The sequence below is a fragment of the Salmo trutta genome, chromosome 34 (assembly GCF_901001165.1).
Source record: "Salmo trutta chromosome 34, fSalTru1.1, whole genome shotgun sequence".
NCBI lineage: Eukaryota > Metazoa > Chordata > Actinopteri > Salmoniformes > Salmonidae > Salmo > Salmo trutta.
This window is the reverse complement of record NC_042990.1, coordinates 8263397-8291147: the sequence shown is the minus strand read 5'-3', so window position 1 is coordinate 8291147 and position 27751 is coordinate 8263397. Positions and strand designations below refer to the sequence as shown.

General features: G+C 44.3%; 2 protein-coding genes across 3 annotated transcripts; one reads left to right on the top strand and one right to left on the bottom strand.

Moving 5' to 3' along the window:
• Window positions 1-786: 786 nt before the first annotated feature.
• On the bottom strand, window positions 787-7754 carry LOC115173457 (elongin-A). The gene is made up of 12 exons (XM_029731531.1): window positions 7467-7754; window positions 6142-6198; window positions 5533-5648; window positions 4861-5414; window positions 4279-4613; window positions 3936-4047; window positions 3531-3686; window positions 2936-3033; window positions 2468-2648; window positions 2195-2324; window positions 1063-1208; window positions 787-883 (listed from the first exon to the last, which is right to left on the bottom strand). Exons 1-12 carry the CDS (start codon window positions 7599-7601, stop codon window positions 822-824), a joined length of 2082 nt encoding a protein of 693 aa, XP_029587391.1. The 5' UTR covers window positions 7602-7754; the 3' UTR covers window positions 787-821.
• A 3198-nt stretch (window positions 7755-10952) lies between these two features.
• LOC115173456 (kelch-like protein 31) lies at window positions 10953-25218 on the top strand. 2 transcript variants are annotated; one of them, XM_029731529.1, is made up of 6 exons: window positions 10953-11150; window positions 21800-22569; window positions 22770-23116; window positions 23470-23769; window positions 24017-24192; window positions 24321-25218. In XM_029731529.1, the coding sequence occupies exons 2-6, from the start codon at window positions 22128-22130 to the stop codon at window positions 25099-25101; spliced, it is 2046 nt and encodes a 681-aa protein (XP_029587389.1). In that variant the 5' UTR covers window positions 10953-11150; window positions 21800-22127; the 3' UTR covers window positions 25102-25218. The 2 variants fall into 2 exon arrangements, with proteins under 2 accessions (XP_029587389.1, XP_029587390.1); XM_029731530.1 differs by having other exon boundaries at window positions 10978-11132.
• Window positions 25219-27751: the final 2533 nt, after the last annotated feature.

Here is a 27751-nt window from a genome sequence, read left to right as displayed (position 1 = left end):
TGGGGAATCCGGAAAAAAAGCTTGTCCGGAGAAGACAAGGTGAGCGCTACCATCAGTCCTGTGTTATGCCAACAGTAAAGCATCCTGAGACCATTCATGTGTGGGGTTGCTTCTCAGCCAAGGGAGTGGGCTCACTCACAATTTTGCCTAAGAACACAGCCATGAATAAAGAATGGTACCAACACATCCTCCGAGAGCAACTTCTCCCAACCATCCAGGAACAGTTTGGTGACGAACAATGCCTTTTCCAGCATGATGGAGCACCTTGCCATAAGGCAAAAGTGATAACTAAGTGGCTCGGGGAACAAAACATTGATATTTTGGGTCCATGGCCAGGAAACTCCCCAGACCTTAATCCCATTGAGAACTTGTGGTCAATCCTCAAGAGGCGGGTGGACAAACAAAACCCCACAAATTCTGACAAACTCCAAGCATTGATTATGCAAGAACGGGCTGCCAGCAGTCAGGATGTGGCCCAGAAGTTAATTGACAGCATGCCTGGGTGGATTGCAGAGGTCTTGAAAAAGAAGGGTCAACACTGCAAATATTGACTCATTGCATCAACTTCATGTAATTGCCTCAATAAAAGCCTTTGACACTTATGAAATGATTGTAATTATACTTCAGTATTCCATAGTAACATCTGACAAAAATATTTATATTTGTGTCATTCTCAAAACTTTTGGCCACGACTATATGTGTGTGCACATGTCTGGTGGGCGTTTGTAGATTACCCATAATTCATTGAATTAAAAAGATCTTAGCTCCTACAATCTCTTCCTCTCCTCTCAATCACGTCATACATTCATCTCTCTCTAGCTCTATCGGCGGGAGAATCTGTTCTTGAAAGCTTTGATAGTTTTGGCCATCATGGGGGCGATTTCTGCAAGACAAACAGACGTGACATTTTAAAACAGAAAAGTTAACCACGCAGACATGTCCTCTCAGAGATTAAAGTCAACACGTTTTAAATCAGGAAAGTACTTTTGTTTTACATGCATGTTGGGTCTAATAGAAATATCTGAACCTATTTTCTTACACACACACACACACGATACTGACTTTTGACCTGTGGTTTGTTGTCTCTGGCGCTGGGGCCACCCCCACCGCTGAGGCCTGAGGAGCGAGAGGTCTCAGGGGGACTGTCGTGAGAGGAGGAGTGGCTGGGCTCAGCCGAGTGAGAGCTATACGACAAGGCTGGCCTTATTCTAAAAAAAACAACCAAAAAACAGAAAGGTAAATCCAATCAGTGTACAGATTTTTTTTTAAAAACAGTATAGTTTTAATAGTGTTTTTCAAATCTGGGGGGCATTATATGCGCCATCTCTGAATACTCGGAAAACTAGTAAGCGATGCGAGGAACATTTCAAAAAAGTTTCTATGCGCCCTTTTTTACTCATGTAGCCTAGCTGCTTTATCCTCAGATTGAACAACAGTCTCGTTTTCACAATGTCATCCTGCAAGGTCGGAACATCCAGAACACGTCAGAATGTCTCTTCCATTTCATCCTCCATTGTGTTGAACCTTTTTAATATCTTATGACTGTTCATTCCTCAAACAAAACATATTTGGGTCACATTTGATACAAATATGATGTAGTGCATATCAGCTTAAATTAGCAATCAGCCAAGCATTTCTGTGTATATGAAAATGTAAGTGCCAATATAACAAAGTGTTTGATGGTGGTGGGGACATGAAAGAAATTCCAGAATGTTTGTATGTGCTCTTCTAGCCTCTATCCTCACCCGGTTGTCAGATTGAACACCGGAAAATCTGTGGCTTCTGTCTCTTGCCCTTTCTGTTTAACATACGGTCTCTGACTACTCTGGCATCCATGAAGCTGTGTGTCATCCTGCAAGGTCGTTGCGTCCAGAACACGTCAGGGCGAGAACCGCATTTGAATTCAACGTACGTTAGGAATCGTAACCCCTCTGCGTGAACTTGGTTAACCATTAGAATTCCCCATGATGACATTGCAACAATTCACATAAAATCATAACGGTCAATTTGTAGATTAAAATATGATTTAGTGGACCTTTGAGAATAAGTTTGTGAGTCTGAATGACATGTTAGCATATAAAGTTACCATTCAGCCAATCATGTCTTTGTGTATGTAAATGTAAGTAGGAAAAAATAAACATGGAAGTGCCAACATGAAGAGTGTGCACTACTATGCACACTAGTGTCCACATACTTGATCGGAGCTGCAGCTGCAGTGGAGCTGGCAGTGGAGGTGCTTGTGGTGCCAAACTTCTCCTGTCGTCGGCGGACATCGCGCGGAGGTTTGGCGACGGAGTTCACAAATGCCATTTTAACCTGTCGACCTGCCAGGAAAAACACACACATAAAACACATGCTCACTCAAAATAAACACCCTCCGTACACTTTCATTGGCGATAACAATAACTGCTAGTAATAACTACTGTATAGTGGAATTCAGCTCATAGATAGGATGTAGAGAAATAACCTTTGGGCTTGTTGGCATGGGCCGAACTGATATTCTGGGTGAGTTTACGAAGGCGCTCCTCCCGCTCGTCGTGCTTCCGCAGGTACATCTCCCGCCACGACTCGTACTCCTGGGGCGTCTCACGCTTGAAGTCCCGCTGGCAGTGGCGATGCCAAAGCTCATCAGAGTCCTCCATAAAACACTGAGGATTTTTTTTTTTTATAATAAAAAAATAGGGTTAAAATGATCAAGTTTTTACATGAAATATATCCTACAATTTAGTAGGGAGAGTTAAACACCATTCATTGTTCAAAGCACAAGTTAGGAGTCACGTTTTTGTTTGTACACTTCACCTAGGTTGTTCCTGGTATACAGTGTGGCTTGGCAGAGTATGACAGCTTGTGTACTACATGCTCACTGACCATCTCGTACTAGGTGACGGTTTGTGCATTCATGCGTGAGACGCTACTTTGATTGTGTGTGTGCTACCTGATTGCACTGCTCAATGCGGTAGAGCTGTTCTGGGGTGCATCGCTCTAGTACTGGTTCCAGAATCTCAAATGGTACACCTCCCACCTCATCAATTGCTGGAAAAAACATACAGTAAGCATCTCATTATAGAGAGACTCACACAATCAGAAGGGATATAGCATGGACAGCGCTGTGGTTAGAATATATTTCATGGACCTAGACAAATATAAGTCTTAATGTAGTACACCTAAACATCTCTCAAAAGAGAGAGGGCAAAGACATGGATCCCTTAACCCATTTTTATAATGGGCTGTTGTTCAAACACCACCAACGTAAGTGTCTTGTGGATTCTTATGGCTGCTGGTCCACTTCGATCCACTTTCACACGGTCTTAAAATCATTTAAACCAAAACTAAGAGCAACACGTGACTTCCTCTTTAACATTACACCCACATTGAACACTGACTGTTAGTGTGCCTTGCTCCTTTAACAAAAACATTTACACTTGACTAAATTAACCAAATGTGGTAACAGAAACTGAAATAAAACCTAAGCATTACGGTAACGACGTCATTACATGGCATTCACAGTGTTGCTAGGAGACAACACTCACAGTCAATGTTGTTTTGAAGCACCCTGATGCACTGCTCATAGAGACTCATCATCTTGGGCAGGTAGGACGTCTTTGAACCCGAGTAGACTGTCATTTTAGAGTTAAAGCGTCTCCCAGTGAAGCCAGTGTCCTCCTCGGCGTCATTTGACACAGGACCTGCAGGAAAGAAGCCAAAAGTTAAACATGAGAAATTGCTGACAATCAGAACTAAATGTACTAGGCCTAGAGAATAAACGCAAATGTACAAATGTCCCCAAAGTCCAGACAAGTCCAACACACAAAACTGTACTTCCACGCTAGCATACTACATAGAATGAACCAATGCATTCTCAGTTGTACACTAGTATGGACATTAGAACGTACCCGCACAGTGTGAAAGAACCAACATTAAAAAACAATAAGCACCTTTACGCCGCTGAGGGGACAATGGTGTGAGATCAATGGAAGGCAGAGGTCTGTAGTAAGGCTGGATGGCCGGCAGAGAGATATCAGGAAGCGTGGACACAACCTCGACCACCTGAGGTAAAAGAAAGAGTTCGTTAAAGAGAAAGAGTTCAGTCAAGAAACTGAGAACAAGGACTCTCATAATGAGAGCATCAGGGTCAGGGCGACTGGTTAATAAAAACATGCAGGTAGGTGGATTGTAAGGACTTACTGTCCAGCACCCCAAAAATATGACAGCAAATATAACATTCTCCACTTGAACATACACATCTTGTGAGAAGAAGAGTTCAATGTCTGTTCTTACCTTCCGGCGCTTCTCAGGCACCGGAGTCGTTGCTGTCGGGGTCTGGGCTGGATCAGCCCTCTTGCTGCGGCTCCCGTTGGCCTTGCTGGGCTTGGACTCCTTGGAGGAGGAAGGAGCAGCAGGCGAGGGCTGGACAGGCGGACGAGGAGGTGTGTGGTGGTGGGAGGAGGGCCGACTGCTGCTGCCGCCGGGCTTCTTCTTCTTCTTAGTGGGCGTAGGGGCGTCATATGTGAGGAAGGATTCAAACGACATGCTGGGGGTATCAAATGCCTCTTCCGCCTGCTCCTCAGTCACTTGGACTAATACAGGGGAGTCCCTAGGCTCACGAGACCTCCCTAGAGATTAAGGAGAACAAGGAGGGAATGATGTTAATGGGATGTAGTTTTTTTTAAAAGAGAGAGCATGGTTAAATAAATAATACATGACTGGAAAACCATCTATAAACAAGCCAGCAACCCAATACTGACTCGAAACTTGAAAGAGGCATCTATGGAATAGGCTGTCATTTGAGAACCAGCCTCTCTGTAAATGTCATAATGACACAACAAAATTCTCAGCCAACTCAGTCGGCAGCACACTCACCGTCACTTCCACCTCTCTTGTCCTTCTTGCTCTCGTGCGGGGTGGAGTGCCGACTGTGCTTGGAGGCCTTGCCAATGTGCTGCGGTTCCCTCTCCGCGCTGCGCTTCTTCCCTTCGCCACCGCCGCTCGCCTGGGCATGACGTCGCCGCCTCTCCTCGTCCCGGTCGCCGTGGGAACCGTGATGCTCCCTGCCAGGCTCTTTGTGTGGTTTGGTGTGTCGGACCTCTTTGTGAGGGAGGCTGGGTGCGGGCTCTGGCTCTTCCTCCATGGGGCTCTCGTAGCCCTCAGACTGGTATCCCCCTCGCTGGCCGCCGTGGCCGAGCTGTGGGGGGCTGTAGTGGTGCTGAGGGGGGGAGGGGGAGTAGTTGGTGCGGTAGCTTCTTTCCTCCTCCTCTTCCTCCTCCTCTATCATCATCTCCTCCTCTTCATCCTCCTCCTCCTCTACATGAGGAGGCTCCTCCGGGGATAGTTCCCGGACACGTTTGTGGCTTACGTCCCTTCCCTCAGAGTTGTGAGGGTGCGCATGTGTCCGTACGTCCTTGGCGTTGCCGGGTCTGTGAGGAAGAACAAAAACAGAGCTACACTTCAGTAGAATTCAGATGACGATACGCTGAGAAAAAGTCGAAGAAGACGAATCAGAAGAAGTCCCCCATTCCCTCAGTAATAACGTACCTTTCAGAAGACGGGGTGGGAACCAGTTTCTTCCACTTGGCCACAAGGCTCTTCGCAAGATCTCCAGCAAGATCATGTTTCCGGAACGAATTCACAGTTTTTCCTACTCCAGTTTCCTGCACCGGCGAGAACAAAATATAAGCATGCCATCGATAGTAGTCGGGTGTCCTCATTATCAGTACATTATGTTTTTGACACTAGTGTCGTGTGGGTCATGTTTGGAGAGCAACGTGGGTGGTTTGTATAGTTTCAGGCACTCTAATGGTTAAGTGAGCAGGCCAGTACACTTAGTAGTGCACAAAACAGACCATATTAGCGTTATTGCCCATCATAAAAAGGAAGTGAGCATGCTCTGAAGGTTGCGTGACAATATTGAACAGCACAATCAACTCCTGTAGAGCAGCTGGCTACAGAGGGTCACATCATCCTGCTGCAAAACCAGAGCCTGTACTTGGATTCCTCTTCTAAATAACACTGCAGTGAGTGAAGAACTATGGTGCAATGCAATCAATGTGTGCAGTCTTGGGAGACTAAAGAAAGAGATACTATCACTTTTGCACTAACGAAAGAATAATCATGACATGAGCATACATTGTTTCAATATCTTACCACAAGGATATCCACAGTCATAGGCAGCTCCCCCAGCCTTTTGAGGGTCTTCTGGAGCTAGATCGTGCAAATACAGAAGATTGACAGAGTGCTCACTACATCCTCTGTACTGATCGATCTAGCTAGCCTGATTCTGAGAAGAGCCAAACAGTCTGCACATTAGCAAAGTGCACACAATTCAGGTATGCCAAAGGGAAGGATATAGTTTGTTAGAGGTAACGGTCAGGTTAATTCAAGGTTGCTGATTATTGAATGAATGGAAATATAAAGGCATAACAATATTTACATAATCACAGTATTGATGACATGGGTCTACTGTGTAAAAGTGTGCGCTGTATGTGTAAAAGTGTAGGCCTACTGGTAGTTTGACTTTGTAGGCTATACGTCAAACTGTGTAGTACTTTCAGACTTTGCTTGATTCATATTTGTGTAGTCCAATTTTGCCTAAATTGCACAGTCATGGAGTCATCAAGATTTGTCCATTTGTCGTGGCCTATTTGAAGGGGGTTGTGCTACACATATACGGAGGTGGTTGTGTTTACTAAAGTTGATCAGCTGACAAAAACCCAGTACGACATGGCAGTGTGTGCAGGGATTGCTTTGTTCAATGAGACCCAGCCGATATCACAGTAAGGCACTACGAACAAATGTATTGTTGTTGCCCTTAAATTTGGATTGATCCATTGAGTGAAGTGCAACAATCTAATAATTAGGCCCGTGCTGCTGTTGCTCGATCGTGGAGTTTATACAATAGCTGAGGGGTCATGTCTAGAAATAATCCAGCTTTTGTCAAATTAACGTCAAAAGTTTAAATGTTTTACATTTAATGTAACCCTCAACCGCTTTCCTAGACAACCTAATCCGCCTAACCTGCTACGTTAATTCTAACCTGCTGCGTAAATTCTCATAACCTGCTACGAAAAGTAAAATCTGACGTTAATTTGACGAAAGCTGGATCCCTTTTAGCCATGCCCTCGCTTCGCTTTCCCTTTTTGTGGTTGTTTCTTTAACACTAGCTAGCTGGCTACATTATTAGCACTTTATTAGCAGTGGCAATGTCCGTTAGCTACAATAGCTCCATGACATAAAGTACAGTTCTGCGGACTTGGCAGGTAGCTCGAGGACTAGGTTAAACTTAACATGAACTATGGTTAAGAAACCCAGTTAGTTGGCTAAGCTACATATCGTGACGTGATCTTAGAAAAAGCAGTAACTACCTACATTAGCGGAACTACCTCCCACGCGACAATATTTGAAAACATTTTAGTGGGCGCAAGTCATCCGCTACAACCTTGCCATTTCATTCTGGGCCTTTCGATTATTACCTTGCGAGGCTCTAAGTTCTCGCAGAGCCGAGACTGAAGTCTCTCCACCGCTTCCAACAGCTCCTCCGCCATGTTTACTGCTGGTGCCCTGTGCCCGGAAGCTGCTTCATTACAGTAGAATAGGGTCAGTGCCATCCTATCCACAGCTTCACTCAGCCGACTTGGAGATTGGCGGAACTACGTAATAAAACAGCTGACAAAGAATAAACCAGACACCTCTTTGAGGATTAAAGATCCAATGCAGCCGTTTTCATCTCAATATCAAATCATTTCGGCCAAACAGTTATTAGTGGAGAAGGTGGAAAGTTTTAAGTTCCTCGGCGTACACCATCACGGCAAACTGAAATGGTCCACCCACACAGACAGCGTGGTGAACCATAGGAGGCTGAAGAAATTTGGCTTGTCACCGAAAACACTCAAACTTTTACAATGCACAATTGAGGGCATCCAATCGGGCTGTATCATCGCCTGGTACGGCAACTGCTCCACCACAACCGTAAGGCTCTCCAGAGGGTGGTGCAGTCTGCACAACGCATCACCGGGGGCAAACTACCTGCCCTCCAGGACACCTACACCACCCGATGTCACAGGAAGGTCAAAAAGATAATCATGGACAACAACCACCCGAGCCACTGCCTGTTCACCCCGCTATCATCCAGAAGGCGAGGTCAGTACAGGTGCATCAAAGCTGGGCCCGAGAGACTGAAAAACAGCTTCTATCTCAAGGCCATCAGACTGTTAAACAGCCATCACTAACATTGAGTGGCTGCTGCCAACATACTGACTCAAATCTCTAGTCACTTTAATAATTACAATTTGGATGTAATAAATGTATCACTAGTCACTTTAAACAATGCCACTTTATATAATGTTTACATACCCTACTCATCTCATATGTATATACTGTACTCTATACCATCTACTGCATCTTGCCTATGCTGCACGGCCATCGCTCATCCATATATTTATATGTACATATTCTTATTCATTCCTTTACACTTGTGTGTATAAGGTAGTTGTTGTGAAATTGTTAGATTACTTGTTAGATATTACTGCACGGTCGGAACTAGAAGCACAAGCATTTCGCTACACTCGCATCAACATCTGCTAACCATGTGGATGTCACCAATAAAATTTGATTTGATTAACTCATTTACAGCATGGTGATGTCACCAGGTAGGCCAAAACGCCATCCCACCAAAACAGGCTGAACATTCAGGCAGTCTTTTCAAATAGCTCTTACACTAAAAGGGCATTGTCATAATTTTCACAATTAAACAGTATTATTCCAACCTCATAGTGTGGAAATATACAGTTGAAGTTGGAAGTTTATATACACCTTAGACAAATACATTTAAACTCAGTTTTTCACAATTCCTGACATTTAATCCTAGTAAAAATTCCCTGTCTTAGGTCAGTTAGGATCACCACTTTATTTTAAGAATGTGAAATGTCAGAATAATAGTAGAGTGATTTATTTCAGCTTTTATTTCTTTCATCACATTTCCAGTGGGTCAGAAGTTTACATACACTCAATTAGTATTTGGTAGCATTGCCTTTAAATTGTTTAACATGGGTCAAACGTTTCGGGTAGCCTTCCACAAGCTTCCCACAATAAGTTGGGTGAATTTCGTCCCATTCCTCCTGACAGAGCTAGTGTAACTGAACCAGGTTTGTAGGCCTCCTTGCTCGCACACATTTTTTCAGTTCTGCTCACAAATTTTCAATGGGATTGAGGTCAGGGCTGTGTGATGGCCACTCCAATACCTTGACTTTGTTGTCCTTAAGCCATTTTGCCACAACTTTGGAAGTATGTTTGGGGTCATTGTCCATTTGGAAGACCCATTTGCGAACAAGCTTTAACTTCCTGACTGATGTCTTGAGATGTTGCTTCAATATATCTACATCATTTTCCTGCCTCATGATGCCATCTATTTTTATGATGTGCACCAGTCCCTCCTGCAGCAAAGAACCCCCACAACATGATGCTGCCACCCCCATGCTTCACGGTTGGGATGGTGTTCTTCGGCTTGCAAGACGCCCACTTTTTCCTCCAAACATAACGATGGTCATTATGGCCAAACAGTTCTATTTTTGTTTCATCAGATCAGAGGACATTTCTCCAAAAAGTACAATCCTTGTCCCCATGTACAGTTGCAAACCGTAGTCTGGCTTTTTTTATGGCGGTTTTGGAGCAGTGGCTTCTTCCTTGCTGAGCGGCCTTTCAGGTTATGTCGATATAGGACTCGTTTTACTGTTTCCTCCAGCATCTTCACAAGGTCCTTTGCTGTTGTTCTGGGATTGATTTGCACTTTTCGCTCCAAAGTACGTTCATCTCTAGGACACAGAACGCGTCTCCTTCCTGAGCGGAATGACGGCTGCGTGATCCCATGGTGTTTATACTTGCATACTATTGTTTGTACGGATGAACGTGGTACCTTCAGGCGTTTGGAAATTGCTCCCATCCCAAGGATGAACCAGACTTGTGGAGGTCTACAATTATTTTTCTGAGGTCTTGGCTGATTTCTTTTGATTTTCCCATGATGTCAAGCAAAGAGGCACTGAGTTTGAAGGTAGGCCTTGAAATACATCCACAGGTACTCCTCCAATTGACTCAAATGATGTCAATTAGCCTATCAGAAGCTTCTAAAGCCATGACATCATTTTCTGGAATTTTCCAAGCTGTTTAAAGGCACAGTCAATTTAGTGTATGTAAACTTCTGAATAATCTGTCTGTAAACAATTGTTGGAAAATTACTTTTGTCATGCACAAAGTAGATGTCCTAACCGACTTGCCAAAACTATAGATTGTTAACAAGCAATTTGTAGAGTGTGTGAAAAACGAGTTTTAATGACTCCAATCAAAGTGTATGTAAACTTCCGACTTCAACTGTATATAAAGCACCGGAAATCATGTTTTTACTGCATTGGGCCTTTAATAATGTTTGTGTCATCATAATAATATTGGTGATAATGTACTGTTATGGTCCTATAGAAATGTTACATGAAATTAATTTGACCATCATTAGTTATTACCCTTACAATACTGGTATTGAGATGTATTCATAATGTGTTCATAATCAATACAAATAAAATAATATTGTTGTCAGTGTCATAGTGCATGTATCCTTTCTTGTTGATAGAATCTCTACCATGTTCGGTGTGTCAACATAACACAACTCCAAGTTTTTCCACTACTTTGTTAAAATAGCACCAGAGGCTCTTACACACACATACACACACACACACAACATAGAGAGCGAGAGAGACTGTGAGACAACCGTTCAAACACAGAAACTTGAGCACATCATATTGGCATACAGAGAGCAAATCGCCCCTCTCCTGTCTGCCCAGCCGAGTGACTGAAGGAGGGCTGGCCACATATGGAGTATTTTTGGTGGGGAAGGAGGGGGTGCCTGTATTTGGAGTTGTAGGTGGTGGGAGCTAGAAACTAGGGAGGGAGGGTGTCTCATTTCATGGACTTGGTTGGACCCTGAACCACTCAAACACTGAACTGCACTCCACTGACAGACAGACAGATAGACAGACAGAGGACGGAGGGACAGAGGAAAGAGGAAGAGAGAGTAACCTGTGAGTGAAAATCAACAAAGCGAAAGAAACCCAAGAGAGAAACGAGGAAAGATAAGGAAGAAGAGTGAGTGGAAAGTGAGTGGAGAGAGAGAGGTAAAGCATATTGACTGCATTTTTCATCAAATTATTTGCATGTCTAATTTGAGTCATGATTTATCCAACTTGATGAGACGGCCTAATCATAAAGCATTTATATATAATATGTAATATGGTGAAGTTGAACTGCTGCGCTCTTGTATTTCACCAGAACTGTACAATTTAACCATCGCCAGTAACAGCAGACACCCAAATAAGTCCCTTTTCAAACATTTAATCACCTAAAAAAAAGTGGATGTAAACACATTCATTTTAGGCTCAACTAGGCACAATGTAGAATCTGAAGTTGCATTTTCTTTCACGAACACTCACAGCTCAAACACATTTAATGCGAGGCCAAATTGATATTAGGATGCCTACAAGTGATAGCCTACTTGGGGGGGTAACTCATTCCAGCTCTAACCTCAACATCTATAAATAATCTCTGGAGATATGCAAAGGAATTTTGACACTGGGGAGGTGGGAGTCAGACACATGGTGGCATTGTGTACCGCACAGAGATGTGTTTTGTCACGGTGTCACATAATAAGCTACCTCGGCCATGTTCCAATATCATTCCCGCCGACTTTTATTCCATCTTGGCTATTTTTCAGACTTTCATGCCCCCTTTTAATTTCTTTCCTCCTTTTGCCTTAGCGTCATAAACTGTTCTCAGTTCCTAACCAAAACGGCAGGGGCGGCAGGTAGCCTAGTGGTTTGAGCATTGCATCAGTAACTGAAAGGTTGCTAACAGAGGGAAGGCAGGTAGTCTTGTGGTTAGAGCGTTCGGCCAGTAACAGAAAAGTTTTTAGATTGAATCCCCGACCTGACAAGGTAAAAATCTATAGTTTTGTCCCTGAACAAGACAGTTAAGCCACTGTTCCTAGGCCGTCATTGTAAATGAGAATTTGTTCTTAATTGACTTGCCTAGTTAAATAAAACATTTAAAAATAAACCATAGGATCTTTTTCATAGGATCTGGTAGTTAATCTTTCCTTCATATTATGATCCTTCTTGCCTTCCAATTCTGACTCTCATCATCCTCAACAAAGACACATTTTCAGTATAAGGTTTAGGCACAGTCCCAGAGCAAGCCCTGCAATTCTACACATTTTTTACATGGAACATAGATAACATTTTGCAGTTTTAAAGCACGTTCGCTGCTATTCTAAACATTTTCCCATTGTGTGGAGGGAATTCTACTCATTGTGCCATGGGGCGGAGAAAATTATTTGCAGTTTAACAGCTAATTTCCTGCAATTCTACACATTTTGCCATGGGGCATAGAGAACATTTTGCAGTTTTAAAGAAAATGTTCTGCAATTCTACACATTTTGCCCCGACTTATGCTATGTTAATATGATATCTGAGTAAGAGTGGCAAAAAAAATCAATGGGGACCCCTTGGAGGTCAGGGGCCCTGGGCACGTGCCCTGTGTCGTCATGTAAAAAAAATCTTCCCAGCGTGAAATATTTCCCAATCGTTCTGATTGTGTTGTGATTGTGACCACATGTTGTAAAAATGCTCACAGTGTGAAAAACGTCTCTTTGTGTGGATGGCTGAGCTCACACCCTCCCCCATCATTGTTTTAGCTAGCTAGCTATTATAATTAGCTGTTAGTTGGTCGAGATGGCTTGTTTTCAGAGGTGTGCGGTTTTAGCTTGTTTGTACAGCTAAATAAAGTAATATAAAAGCTAGGTTTTAGCCAAAGTATAAACAACTGTTTCACATCTCCACTAGTTACTTTTGATAACAAATGTATTGAGCTAGCAATCTGCCATTCCGTGTATCACATGATACGCTGCACTAGCTAGCTAGCACAACTAGTTTGTTCCACAACTAGCTAGCTTATAACTTTACCCACAGCCTCTCACATTACCAAAAGCTTATAGCACCGTGGTAGCCTCTGCTGGAGCAAACCTTGAGTGGAAAGTAAATGGCAGTACTGCAAATAAATGCAATGCTAATTTGTGGTAAAGCCAAATGAACTACCAAAGATTTATATAACTAACCCATGGTACTGCAATTTCTCCAAAAGCATCTGTTTTTGCTGTCATTTGTCACTTGAGCTCTACTGTCGTAATGTGGAACTGAAGACTCAAGTGTGTCTTCCAAGTTTGTCGCCAGAATATTACCAAGGAGAAAGCAAGTCCTTGATGTCATGTATGGCCATATGCTCAATCAGTAGGTTGATAACAGAAAATGACAGTGAAATACTTGAGCGAACAGATTTTATTTCCTTGTATAAAGGGAAGAGACATTACAGGCTATCCAAAAGAAAACTATCATCGTCCCTCCTGGCAGATACCGGACCAAAATAATTAGTTGTAAAACCTGTATATACAAGTCACGTCTCGGTGATCTGCTATCGTATAGCAGGTGTTTGACACTTTAGAAAACAAATACAATGAGTAGATATGACCCTCTCCCACCAAATTGAGATGCTGACCTACAAAAATAGAGTAATACATATCTGTATACTTCCAACCATTTAGGGTAATAGAATTAAGGTTCAGCACTATGGCTGTTTTTACACAGGAAGCCCAATTCTGAACTATTGCCATAAACAATAATTGGGCAAAAGACCAATTAGTAGGAAAATAATCAGAAATGGGCTGCCTGTGTAAACGCAGCCAGTGTGGGCCCCTCAACCCTCCCTGAAAAAAGTGCTGAAATGTAGGTTCTTTCCATTTAATCAGGGGTGTCAAACTCATTCCATGGAGAACCAAGTGCCCGTGGCAAACTCATTCAATGGAGGGCCTAGAGCACATGGCAAACTCATTCAATGGAGGGCCTAGAGCACATGGCAAACTCATTCAATGGAGGGCCTAGAGCACATGGCAAACTCATTCAATGGAGGGCCTAGAGCACATGGCAAACCCATTCAATGGAGGGCCTAGAGCACGTGGCAAACTCATTCCATGGAGGGCCTAGAGCACGTGGCAAACTCATTCCATGGAGGGCCTAGAGCACGTGGCAAACTCATTCCATGGAGGGCCTAGAGCACGTGGCAAACTCATTCCATGGAGGGCCTAGAGCACGTGGCAAACTCATTCCATGGAGGGCCGAGTGTCTGTGGGTTTTCGCTCCTCCCTTGTACTTATTATACCTGGTTGTCTACGTCTTAATTGAAAGGAAAAAACTAAAACCCGCAGACACTAGACCAGGGGTTAGGCCGAAAACACGCAGACACTCAGCCCTCCGTGGAATGAGTTTGATACATGTGCATTAAATGATTAGAGTATACACTGCGTGTCTGACTTTATTATTATATAAGAAAACAAACCCATAGGCTACTTTGAGCTAAGTGCTAACAAAGTAACAAGACGTAGACCCCTAAACAGTAAGAGGAAAATAAGAAATATAGGCTATATTTTAAGAAAACAAAACAGTTATGAAATCCTATTTGCAACTATAACACATTGACGAGATTTACGTGACATGATGAGCGAGACATACTGTAAGAATGGTGTGCTGGTGCTTCAATATGACGGTGGCATTGCATACATACAAAATAAGAAGCATACATGTCAATAGGGATGTGCATCTTTCCCTTTCAAGACAATTCGATACATATCAAGATACCTGGGCTTCAATACGATTAGAGGAACAATACATTTTAGGTTGAACCTACCTAACCGCACTAAGGATGATTACAGTTGAACACGATGTACAGTACATCGGACAAGGCAAAGAATGTTGGCTAGCTCCAATATGGCCGCTTAGTCTCTCAAATGAACATGCAGATGCAACCAAATAGTGAAATAACATTTTAAAAAGTTATGGGGAGGCAATATGTGTGAGGATAACTAAGTACAGCTTTGCCAAACTAAACCCCTCATGCTTCTGCATAATCCACACTGTGACCTGTAACATAAGAATGCACACAGAGATGGTGCATTGACTGAAAAATGTACACTTATAATACACAAAAACATCCAATACCACATTTCATTACCTCACAGAAAATAACTTCTGCGATAAAGTAGAAGTCCTTCCCCAGCCGTGTGATGACCCTGAATACAGTGCATTCAGAAAGTAATCAGACCCCTTGACTCTTTCCACATTTCCTCTTTCCCTTGACTCTTTCCACATTTCGTTACGTTACAGCTGTGTTATAAAATTGATTCAATTGTTTTTTATATAAAAAAACGACTTAAATATCATATCTACATAAGTATTCAGACCCTTTACTCAGTACTTTGTTGAAGCACCTTTGGCAGCGATTACAGCCTCAAGTCTTCTTGGGTATGACACTACAAGCTTGGCACACCTGTATTTGGGGAGTTTCTCCCCTTCTTCTCTGCAGATCCTCTTAAGTTCTGTCAGGTTGGATGGGGAAGCGTCACTGCACAGCTATTTTCAGGTCTCTCCAGAGATGTTCGATCAGGTTCAAGTCCGGGCTCTGGCTGGGCCACTCAAGGACATTCAGTGACTTATCCCGAAACCACTCCTCCATTTTCTTAGCTGTCAGCTTAAGATCGTTGTCCTGTTGGAAGGTGAACCTTCGCCCCAGTCTGAGGTGCTGAGCGCTCTGGAGCAGGTTTTCATCAAGGATCTCTGTACTTTGCTCCGTTCATCTCTCCCTCGATCCTGACTAGTCTCCCAGTCCCTGATGCTGAAAAACATCCCAACAGCATGATGCTACCACCCCCATGCTTCACCGTAAGGATGGTAACAGGTTACCTCCAGACTTGATGCTTGGCATTCAGGCCAAAGAGTTCAATCTTTGTTTCATCAGACCAGAGAATCTTGTTTCTCATGATCTGAGACACCTTTAGGTGCCTTTTGGCAAACTCCAAGCAGGCTGTCATGTGCCTTTTACTGAGGAGTGGAATCTGTCTGGCCACTCTATCACAAAGGCCTGATTTGTGAGAACAGACGCTGGGAGACGAGAAGCAAGAAGTGCTGTTGCGCGTAACAATGGTGACAGGTGTGCGTAATGATGGGCCACCTGGCGCCTTCGAGCGCCAGAGGGGGGAGCAGGAGCAGGCATGACATGATTGGTGGAATGCTGCAGAGATGATTGTCCTTCTGGAAGGTTCTCTCATCTCCACAGAGAAACTCTGGAACTCTGTCAGAGTGACCATCGTGTTCTTGGTCACCTCCCTGACCAAGGCCCTTCTCCCCAGATTGCTCAGTTTGGCCAGGCGGCCAGCTCTAGGAAGAGTCTTGTTGGTTCCAAACTTCTTCCATTTAAGAATGATGGAGGCCACTGTGTTCTTAGGGACCTTCAGTGCTGCAGACATTTTTTGGTACCCTTCCCCAGATCTGTGCCTCGACACAATCCTGTCTTGGAGCGCTATGGACAATTCCTTTGACTTCATGGCCTTGTTTATGCTCTAACATGCACTGTTAATTGTGGGACCTTATATAGACAGGTGTGTCCCTTTCCAAATCATGTCCAATCAATTGAATTTACCACAAGCAGACTCCAATCAAGTTGTAGAAACATCTCAAGGATGATCAATGGAAACAGGATGCACCTGAGCTCAATTTCAAGTCTCATTCAAGGGTTTTTCTTTATTTTTTACTATTTTCTACATTGTACAATAATAGTGAACACATCAAAACTATGAAATAACACGTATGGAATCATGTATTAACCAAAAAAGTGTTAAACACATCAAAAAATATATTTTATATTTGAGATTATTCAAAGTTGCCACCCTTTGCCTTGATGACAGTTTGAATGCATTTCAATTAACAAGTGTGCCTTGTTAAAAGTTAATTTGTGGAATTTATTTCCTTCTTAATGTGTTTAAGCCTGTCAGTTGTGTTGTGACAAGGTAGGGGTGGTATACAGAAGATAGCCCTATTTTGTAAAAGACCAAGTCCATATTACGGCAAGAACAGCTCAAATAAACAAAGAGAAACGACAGTCCATCATTACTTTAAAACATGAAGGTCATTCAATCCCCAAAAAATTCTTCAAGTGTAGTCGCAAAAACCATCAAGCGCTATGAGGAAACTGGCGCTCATGAGGACCGCCACAGGAAAGGAAGACCCAGAGTTACCTCTGTTGCAGAGGATAAGTTCATTAGCGTTAACTGCACCTCAGATTGCAGCCCAAATAAATGCTTCAATGAGTTCAATAACAGACACATCTCAACATCAACTGTTCAGAGGAGACTGTGTGAATCAGGCCTTCCTGGTCGAATTGCTGCAAAGAAACCACTACTAAAGGACACCAATAAGAAGAAGAGACTTGCTTGGGCCAAGAAACACGAGCAATGTACAATAGACCGCTGGAAATCTGTCCTCTGGTCTGATGATTCCCAATTTGAGATTTTTGGGTCCAACCGCCGTGTCTTTGTGAGACGCAGAGTAGGTGATCGGATGATCTCCGCATGTGTGGTTCCCACCGTGAAGCATGGAGGAGGAGGTGTGATGGTGCGGGGGTGCTTTGCTGGTGATTTATTTACAATTCAAGGTACACTTAACCAGCATGGCTACGACAGCATTCTGCATATCTGGTTTGCACTTAGTGGGACTATCATCTGTTTTTCAACAGGACAATGACCCAACATACCTCCAGGCTGTGTAAGGGCTATTTGACCAAGAAGGAGAGTGATGGAGTGCTGCATCAGATGACCACACCTCCACAATCACCTGACCTCAACCCAATTAAAATGTTTGGGATGAGTTGGACCGCAGAGTGAAGGAAAAGCAGCCAACAAGTGCCCAGCATATGTGGGAACTCCTTCAACTGTTGGAAAAGCATTCCAGGTGAAGCTGGTTGAGAGAATACCAAGGGTGTGCAAAGCTGTTATCAAGGCAAAGGGTGGCTACTTTAAAGAATCTCAAATCTTCTGACACTTTTTTGGTTACCTTATGATTCCATATGTGTTATTTCATAGTTTTCATGTCTTCACTATTATTCTACAATGTAGAAAATAGTAAAAATAAAGAAAAATCCTTTAATGAGTAGGTGGGTTCAAACTTTTGACTGGTATGTAAATTAGCGTCACGCTGGTAGAAATTATTCAGGAGACAGTACATACAAGTACTAATCAGTGGGAATAGGCGACAGGTGTGCGTAATGAAAGTTCTGGAGGAATCCGTGACAATAAGGTATTTCTGTTTCGCTTTGTCATTATGGGGTATTGTGTGTAGATTGATGAGGATTTTTATTTATTTAATCCATTTTAGAATAAGGCTGTTACGTAACTAAATGTGGGAAAAATACTTTCAATTGAAAAAGTAGAGCTAAGTCTTTGCAATCGCAAAAAACATCTCCTCACATCAAACCTCAGCACTTTGACTCACGAGTCCGGATTGGCAGATGAAGCAAATTTTTACATGACCTAGTGTGCCCGGTCAGTAATTCGACCATGATTACTACTAAGTTCAGATAGCTGGCTAGACTAATTTACCAATCTAAACAATTTTGGCTGTCATGGGCCAATTGAGTGACTGTCGGTTGCTGGCATAACAAGAGAAAAACTGCTGAGGCACAACCAAATTTAGAAATCGCACCTTGTGTGTTCTACTATTCTAACTCTCAACAGTAAGTTGAGACCCTGCCTGATTTCTTTTGGTCGGGCCCCAAGCTATTGCTTAGTAGCTAGGGCCGGCTCTGCACACTTCAATACACATTTGAGAAGTAGCCGACACCACACCCTCCCAACAATAAACTCTGCCTCAGACCTCAACTACCTCGTAGAATCTTTCTCTGAACTTTGTGTTTTAAAATAGCCCCGGTCAGTCCAGTGAACGATGCCTGTGTTCCCCCCACATGGAGACGGGGACAGGACAGCAGCTGTTGGTGTCATATGAAAGAGAGCTGTTAAAGTTAGTTAGTTAGAGCTGTTAGAGTTAGTTACAGGCCAAAGGGAGGGTGTGAGGAGCCACCTAGTAGGATGTCGCAACCATAGAATCAGGAATTAGAACTGTCTGTCGCCCCCCCCCCCCCCCAAAAAAAGAGATGAAACAGCAGTCACCAGTGATGCACTATACCACTACTACTAGTATCTCGTAACAGACTTCACAAAATCAAATAGATAGCCAGAGGCGAAAGGCCACCCCTTACACAATTTTTGTTCTGGGTACCAAAACTATAGCCTACCGTTACTGGCCTATAGCTGGTCCAGAGATGAGAGCTATTGGAATGATGGGGGAAATAGATCCCTGAGAGTTTGACGTAAATTGTTCTCCAGCCAGGCATTGAGAAAAGTGCAAGTGAAGATAAGTATCCACCTTGAAACGTCAACAACGCAAGTTTAGGCTGCTTAAGAAAGTACCTGATATCTCTGAGATCACTTTCTTAGATCTTCTCTCCTGGTGTGCAAGAACCTGACCACCAAAGGAAGCCATTTACAAAGGCCTTAGAATATTCAGCAAAATTCTACCTCACAAATATCTAGAACCAAGGTTGGTGGGAGTCACAGCTGCTGTGTCATCCCCCATACTGGGCGCCCCATTGCAAATAGACACAACAGTATCACAAAATCAGACGTCATCAAGGGAACCAACAATAGCACCACATCTATTTATGAAATGAAATGCCTAAGCCTGTCACTTAAAACTGGTACTAAATATATCATAGTACATTGAGGAGATGTACACCATTTTGATAGGTCAAGGATGATTGGTGACCCATATATCCACTGTTTCTGCGGGTGATCTTTAAACAACAGTCTGGACATAAATAGCATTGGCTGAGAGTTCATATCCGGCAGGATCCCCATGTATCTTTTCATAACACACGTGGTGGAGAGCACCTGCACTCTGACATACTGTTATACTCTGGCTCTAGCCACGGAAATATATTCTGTTTATTGAGAGCATCGGCAGCATGGAGTGAAACATCTGATTTTGGTTTTTGAGAGAGAGCAAAATGTCCTTTCACACAAACATGTACAAATAGAAACAGAAATTCAACATGCTATTTACATACCTTGTGATATTTCTCAGCAGTTTAATCCAAAAAAAGAACAAAGAGGCATGAAACAAAATGAGACTCTTTGCCCAGAGTAGAACACTCAGGGGTCAATTCCATCACAACAAATCAAATGAAGTCAAATTTTATTTGTCACATGCGCCGAATACAAAAGCTGTAGACTTTACTGTGAAAGACAAACTTACGACCCCTTTCCCAACGATGCAGAGTTAAAAATAATAATAACACAGGGAATAAAATACACAAGAATTAAGCTTTATACAGGGAGTACCAGTACCAGATCAATTTGCAGAAGTACGAGGTATTTGAGGTGGATATGTACATGAAGGCAGGGTAAGGCATGTGACTAGGCATCAGGATAGATAATAAGAGTTTAAATACAGAACAGAGTAGCAGGAACATTTCCAGGTTTTGGTCCTTTAATGTTGATGATAATGATGCCGTACCTTTTGTAATCAAAGGGCGAGTCATGATTACGTTGTTCCCCCTATGATCCTTTTAATTGCCTGTGATCCTTTTTTGTATTGCCTGTGAATACAAAGGATCTGTTACAGTCACTAAAGTGATTGTATTTGTCCCTGCCTGTCCTGTTGTCAGAGCGAATGGGGTGAATTGCTCGGGTGTCAATGGTAACTGGGCCCGGGCTGTATCCTGTAACAGGGAGGCAAGGCCACCATAGAAATCAGAGTTTTATGTTGATGAAGGCCACAGCCACAGTTTGTCCTTCTGTGTTTGTTTACAAAGTGATAAGTGCTAAATTAAGGTAATTTTGGTATAGTGAGTCAAATCACTGGGAGGGTATGATGAGGAACCAGAGGGGGTATATTGGGTAATAATCCAAGCAACAGGGACGCTGCCATGCTTGCTTTGCCCTTAGTGTGTTTTTAGGTGACATGAGCGTGTCTTGTGTGTCTGTGATTGAATGTGCCATAATCTCCACCCGGCACAGCCAGAAGAGGACTGGCCAGCCCTCAGAGCCTGGTTCCTCTCTAGGTTTCTTCCTACGTTCCTACCTTTTTATGGAGTTTTTTCCTAGTCACCATGCTTCTATATCTGCATTGCTTGCTGTTTGGTGTTTTAGGCTGGGTTTCTGTATAAGTACTATGTGACATCTGCTGATGTAAAAATAGCTTTCGAAATACATTTGATTTGGATGTTTTGAGCTAGCGAGATGTGTATATTCTTCCAGGTATGTGTTGCTTAATTTGCTGTGATGAGTGAGACACTTTGAAATTGAGTTTAAAAAATATTTTTGTAAGAAACATGTATACACAGCATGTATAACCAACTTTTATACAGAATTTAAAATTCAAAACGACTAAAACAGTCAGAGGAAACTAAGGGGATATAAATAGAGAGTCATGTTTTTAAAATGTGCTTAGTAGTACAACAATCTACGGTTCTAAGAGACATTGGCTAATTTAAGCAGAGCCTTACATAGAGTGACTAAACTTACCTCAGGAAAACTCCCCTCCTATTTCTCAAGTTCTTCTATAGGGTCATTTAAAACATGAATAAGATTCCCAGTTGTTCTGCTGCTGAAATACACTGGGAGTCGGTGTGTGAGTATGAATACAAGCACATCGGGCTGCTATAAACCATGAACCTGACACTGTATTTCTGGAAGTCGGAAGCCCCCCCCCAAACACCCGCACCTGTCAATCACACCCCCCTCTTTTTTAAAGAGTATACAGTATGTTGTTATTGTGTTGCCATGGTCTTTGTCTCTGATGTGATACTTAGTGCTTTTTCTCTTTTTTTTCAGGTCCTGTGTGCTGTCTCACTGAAACCAACCAACCCACCTACACACCGTGTCTGTCAATCTGTCCTCTTCGAACCCCTTCTGTTAGCAGTAGGAATACATAGTTAACCCACCAGCCAGTCTAGTCTGTCTGTCTGTTCTTCAGTGTTTCAGTGGTTGTGGTCGTCAGTAAAGAAAGTCCACCTTATCACAGTCAGCAAAGAGTCAGTTTTGTTAGTTTGTTGATTAGTTGGTCCGTCAGCAAGTGAGTAAGAGTCCTCATCCCTCAGTGCTTCAGTCAGCACTCAAGAACCAAAACCTTTAAAACCATACTGTCAAAGTAACCGTCGCCATGGCCCCCAAGAAGAAGGCCAATCGTACAAAGAAGATTACCACGGAGCCAGTCGTCTCCCAGGTAACCACTGTCACCACACAGATGGCAGGAGGAGTGGTGGTGGTGGAAGGTGTGAAGAAGATCGAGGAGATGGCCGCACTGGACATCGTGCAGCTTAACCATTTCAACCTCCCCCTGCCCCCTCCCGTCATCAAGCCCGGAGAGAAGGGCCTGGGCCTGGGCTGCGAAGTGACCCTCCCCCTCCACGGAAATGCCCTGCTGGATGAGGTGAGCCGCATGCGCCAGGAGCGATTCCTCACCGACCTGGAGCTGGCCTGTAAGACCAAGGCCTTCGACGTGCACAAGCTGGTCATTTCTTCCGTCAGCCGGTACTTCAGGGAGATCCTGGCCAAGGACCCCGAAATGAAGCGTCTAGAGTTACCTTCACTCTCCCCCCTCGGTAGGTTTCAAACTAACCCGCCTAACATATAGCGCCTATCTATTAGAGGTATCTATTATCTATCTATTATCTATTAGAGGCAGCAGCAAGAGTCTTGTTTGGGAACTTCAGGACTGTGTTCAGTCCAAATATTTCTCAAAGTCAGCATTAATAGACAAAAACACATGAATAAAGCGATGATGTTATCCACTTATTCCCAGGCCTGGCCAATGTGATCACATTTGCCTACCTGGGCCGTGTCCACATGTCCCTGTACACCATCGGCTGCACTGTGTCAGCTGCTGCCACCCTCCAGATCCCCCAGTTGCTCCAGATGTGCATGGACTTCCTGCTGGCCGAGATGAACGTGCAGACGTGCGTGTACGTGTGGAACATCGCCGCCGCCTACGGCCTGATTCCCGTGCGCGACGCTGCCCGCCGCTTTGTGCTGGAGAACTTTGTCGCGTTCACCGAGACGCCCCTGTTCAACCAGCTGACCCTGGAACAGATCACAGCCTTCCTCCAGGAGGACAGCCTGCTGCTGCCATCTGAAGTCACCGCCTTCCAGGTCAGCTCCGCTTACCATGCTTTTACCCTACTTTTTCTGCCTGTAATAACTGACCTAGGATCAGGTCTCCTCGTTCCCTACCCCCAACTGCAGCCATTTTGAGCTAAACATAAATCCAGCCTCAGACCAGCTGTTAAGGACATGATATAGCCACATGACCTTAGTACACAGACTCTTGCCAGACTATGTGACATCCTACTATGAATAGAAATACTCAGTATAACTCACTGTATGTATAGTTATTAATACACAATACCAGTAGGGATGAGAGACATAGCAAGGAGGCAGAGAGGGAGCGTTATTTATTAAACAAACAGAATTCTAAGTATAGATCTGGTTTCACTCGACCACAGTTGGCCATGAAATGGCTGGACTTCGACCCCAAGCGTCAGGTGCACGCCGCCGAACTGCTGTCCCACGTGCGCTTCGAGACCATCCCTGCCAGCGAGCTGGTCAGCGAGATCCAGCCCGTGGCGAGAATGATGACGGACCCTCACTGCCACCGCCTGCTGGTGGACGCCATGAACTACCACCTGCTGCCCTACCAGCAGAACACGCTGCAGTCTCGCCGCACGCAGGTGCGTGGCGGACAGGCCACCCTTCTGACTGTTGGGGGGCGTCCCTCCGTCACCGAGCGCGCACTGAGTAGAGTGGTGAGTGTGGGGGATCTGGTGGTGGGCTAAACATTAGGCAGAGGTCAAACGCATGATGAAGAAGTAAACCAACATTTTTAGAATACTTCTGCTCCACCAATCACCATGATTCAACAGTAATATCTGTGATTCAACAGTATTAACCGTGATTCAACAGTAATATCTGTGATTCAACAGTATTATCCATGATTCAACAGTATTATCCAAAATGAGAAGTGCTAAGTTGTTGACGTTGGTTCCCTTCCAGGTGCTGTGGAGAGACCCACGTGAGGGTGTGGCCACCTGGCGCCACCTGTCCCAGCTGCCCGCTAAGAGCTTCAACCAGTGTGTGGCTGTGATGGACGGCTTCCTGTACGTGGCCGGAGGAGAGGACCAGAACGATGCACGCAACCAGGCCAAGCACGCTGTCAGCACCCTCAGCAGGTACACCTTAAATGTATCATACTGTAAATATAATGAGCCAGTATTATTTGGCATACTTGACTGTTCCTTGATTATGGGTAGATTTAATTTCACTTTAGACAAGTCACTGTCCATCTCTTGCTCCTCAGGTACGATCCACGCTTCAACACCTGGCTGCATCTGGCTAGCATGCGCCAGCGCCGTACCCACTTCAGCCTGGTGGCCACTGGCGGGCGCCTGTATGCCATTGGCGGGCGCAACGTGGAGGGCCTGCTGGCCACCACCGAGAGCTACCTGCCCTCCTCCAACACCTGGCAGCTCAAGACGCCCATGGAGGTGCCACGTTGCTGCCACGCCAGTGCCGTGCTGCCCTCCGGAGACATCCTGGTGACCGGCGGCTACATCAACTGCGCCTACTCGCGCTCCGTGGCCTGCTACAACGTTGAGACGGACACATGGAGTGAGAAGGCCAGCCTGGCGAGCCCCCGAGGATGGCACTGCTCCTCCACCCTGGGAGGGAAGGTGTACGTGGTGGGTGGTAGCCAGCTGGGCCCCAGCGGAGACCGTGTGGACGTCCTGTCCATGGAGGTGTTCTCCCCAGAGAACGGTGAGTGGAGCCGGGCCTCCCCCCTGCCCCTGGGCGTGAGCACGGCAGGCCTGTCGCCCCTCGGGGAACAGCTGTACCTGATGGGTGGCTGGAACGAGGCCGAGAAGCGCTACAAGGCGGCCGTGCAGAAGTACACCCCGGCAACCGACAGCTGGTCCATGGGGGAGGATCTGCCCGAGGCCACTGTGGGTGTATCCTGCTGTGCCCTGACCCTCCCACCCCGCCACACCCCCCGCAGGCAACAGCACCACAACACCCCAGCAACCAAGGAGGAGCAACCACAGAGAAAGAGCCATGTGGTCCCACAGCCCATCACTGCTTGAGAGAGAGAGGTGAAGAGAGCGAAGGGAGGATGATAGAAGGGAGGAGTGACAGAGAGCAAGAAGTTGAGGAGAGGTAGGAACAGAGAGCTGTAGATAGAGAAGCAGAGCCATAAACAGGAAAGATGGAAGGGATAACTATTCACTCCTTCTAAAATGTATTTCATTTTTTTATCATCAATCTACACACAATACCCCATAATGACAAGGCAAAAACAGGATTTTAGACATTTTTGCTAATTTATTAAAAATAAAAACTGAAATATCAGATTTACATAAGCATTCAGACCCTTTACTCAGTACTTTGTTGAAGCACCTTTGGCAGCGATGACAGCCTCAAGTCTTCTTGGGTATGACGCTACAAGCTTGGCACACCTGTATTTGGGGATTTTCTCCACTTCTTCTTTGCAGATCCTCTTAAGCTCTGTCAGGTTGGATGGGGAGCGTTGCTGCACAGCTATTTTCAGGTCTCGATCGGGTTCAAGTCCAGGCTCTGGCTGGGCCACTCAAGGACATTCAGAGACTTGTCCCTAAGCCACTCCTGCGTTGTCTTGGCTGTGTGCTTAGGGTCATTGTCCTGTTGGAAGGTGAACCTTTACCTCAGTCTGAGTCTTGAGTGCTCTGGAGCAGGTTTTCATCAAGGATCTCTCTGTACTTTGCTCCGTTCATCTTTGCCTCGATCCTGACTAGTGTCCCAGTCCCTGCCGCTGAAAAACATCCCTATACAGTATGATGCTGCCACCACCATGCTTCACCGTAGGAATGGTGTCAGGTTTCCTCCAGAAGTGACGCTTGGCATTCAGGCCAAATAGTTCAATCTTGGTTTCATCAGACCAGATTATTTTGTTTCTCATGGTCTGAGAGTCTTTAGGTGCCTTTTGGCAAACTCCAAGCGTGCTGTCATGTGACTTTTACTAAGGAGGAGCCACTCTACCATAATGGCCTGATTGGTGGAGTGCCGCAACGATGGTTGTCCTTCTGGAAGGTTCTCCCATCTCTACAGAGGAACTAGATCTCTGTCAGGGTGACCATCGGGTTCTTGGTCACTTCCCTGACCAAGGCCCTTCTCCCCCTATTGCTCAGTTTGGCCTGGCGCCCAGCTCTAGGACGACTCTTGCTGGTTCCAATCGTCTTCCATTTAAAAATGATGGAGGCCACTGTGTTCTTGGGGACCTTCAATGCAGCAGACATTTTTTGGTACCCTTCCCCCAGTTCTGTGCCTCGACACAATCCTGTCTCGGAGCTCTACAGACAATTCCTTCGACCTCATGGCTTGGTTTTTGCTCCGACTTGCGCTGTCAACTGTGGGACCTTGTATGGACAGGTGTGTGCCTTTCCAAATCATGTCCAATCAATTTAATTTATCACAGGTGTACTCCAATGAAGTTATAGAAACATCAAGGATGGTCAATGGAAACAGGATGCACCTGAGCTCCCGAGTCTCCTTGCAAAGGGTCTGAATACTTATGTAAATAAGGTATCTGTTTTATAGGTTTAATACATTTGCTAAAATTTCTAAAAACCTGTTATCACTTTGTAATTATGGGGTATTGTGTGTAGATTTCTGAGGATTTTTTATTTAATCTATTTTAGAAAATGGGGGGGGGTCTGAATACTTTCCGAAGGTATCAACCTATGGTTGATGAATGTGAAAATGACAATCCATTTGCGGTACATGTAAAATATGTATTGCAGTTAGCAAGGTGGAACTGTGATATGATTATGCAAATGTGTTTGTGTGTATGTGCGTGCAAATGTACATACTAGAGTGAATGTGTGTTAGAAATGGAGACATACAAGCTTTTGACAAATATTGCAATACAATTTTCAGCAAAACTTTACAAATTCTTCCCATTAAAATATTTGTCTTAAGTAGTTTAGCTCAATAAAAGAAAAGTTAAACAGTATTTAAACATGTTTTTTTAAGTGCAATGTAATACAAGAGTTGCAATGACTGCTGGAGACAACTTTACAGGTCAAAGTAACTTTACAATGTCATCCAGACTAAAACAGGTAGAGAATGTATGAGCAAGACCATGGCCTGGCAAACTATGACCCAGACAGATTCATAGGTCTCAGAATTCCCACCTACCAAAGACATCCAACATAAAACAACAAAGCAGACCTTTTTGGTAATATTAGCCAGACTTCAGTAGTACGATTTGGAAATTAAATTGGTTTCTTTTTAGAGATTTGGTTCAGGTCATGTTTTGTAGTTAGGCCATGGATTTCAGCTCCTGCTCACGTGTTTGATCAGTGTCCTCCTCAGCCAGGTGATACTCCTAAAGATGGGAAGACCTGCCTGCCAAGGCAGACCGAGGGCTTGTGGCTGATGACTCAACCATTACAATTTGATGTTAATGAGGCTAATTTGAATGGAGAAATCCCTGTATTTTGCTCTTACCGGGGTGAGCTGAGGCTGGCACGGGGGGGAAAAGTGTGTTGCCTGTGTGTCCAGAGGTGAGAGGCTCTAACCCTGGGGTTTCACTGAATAAAACCAATCGGATCTAAATGGTGATTGTCTCATTTAAATTAACGTCAACCCTCACAGGTAATGTATACACAAGCTGCCACACCAGGAAATGTCCATTTTGTCATATTTAGCTAGAAAACCATGGTAAACTCAGATTAAGTGACATAAACCATTGGAAAC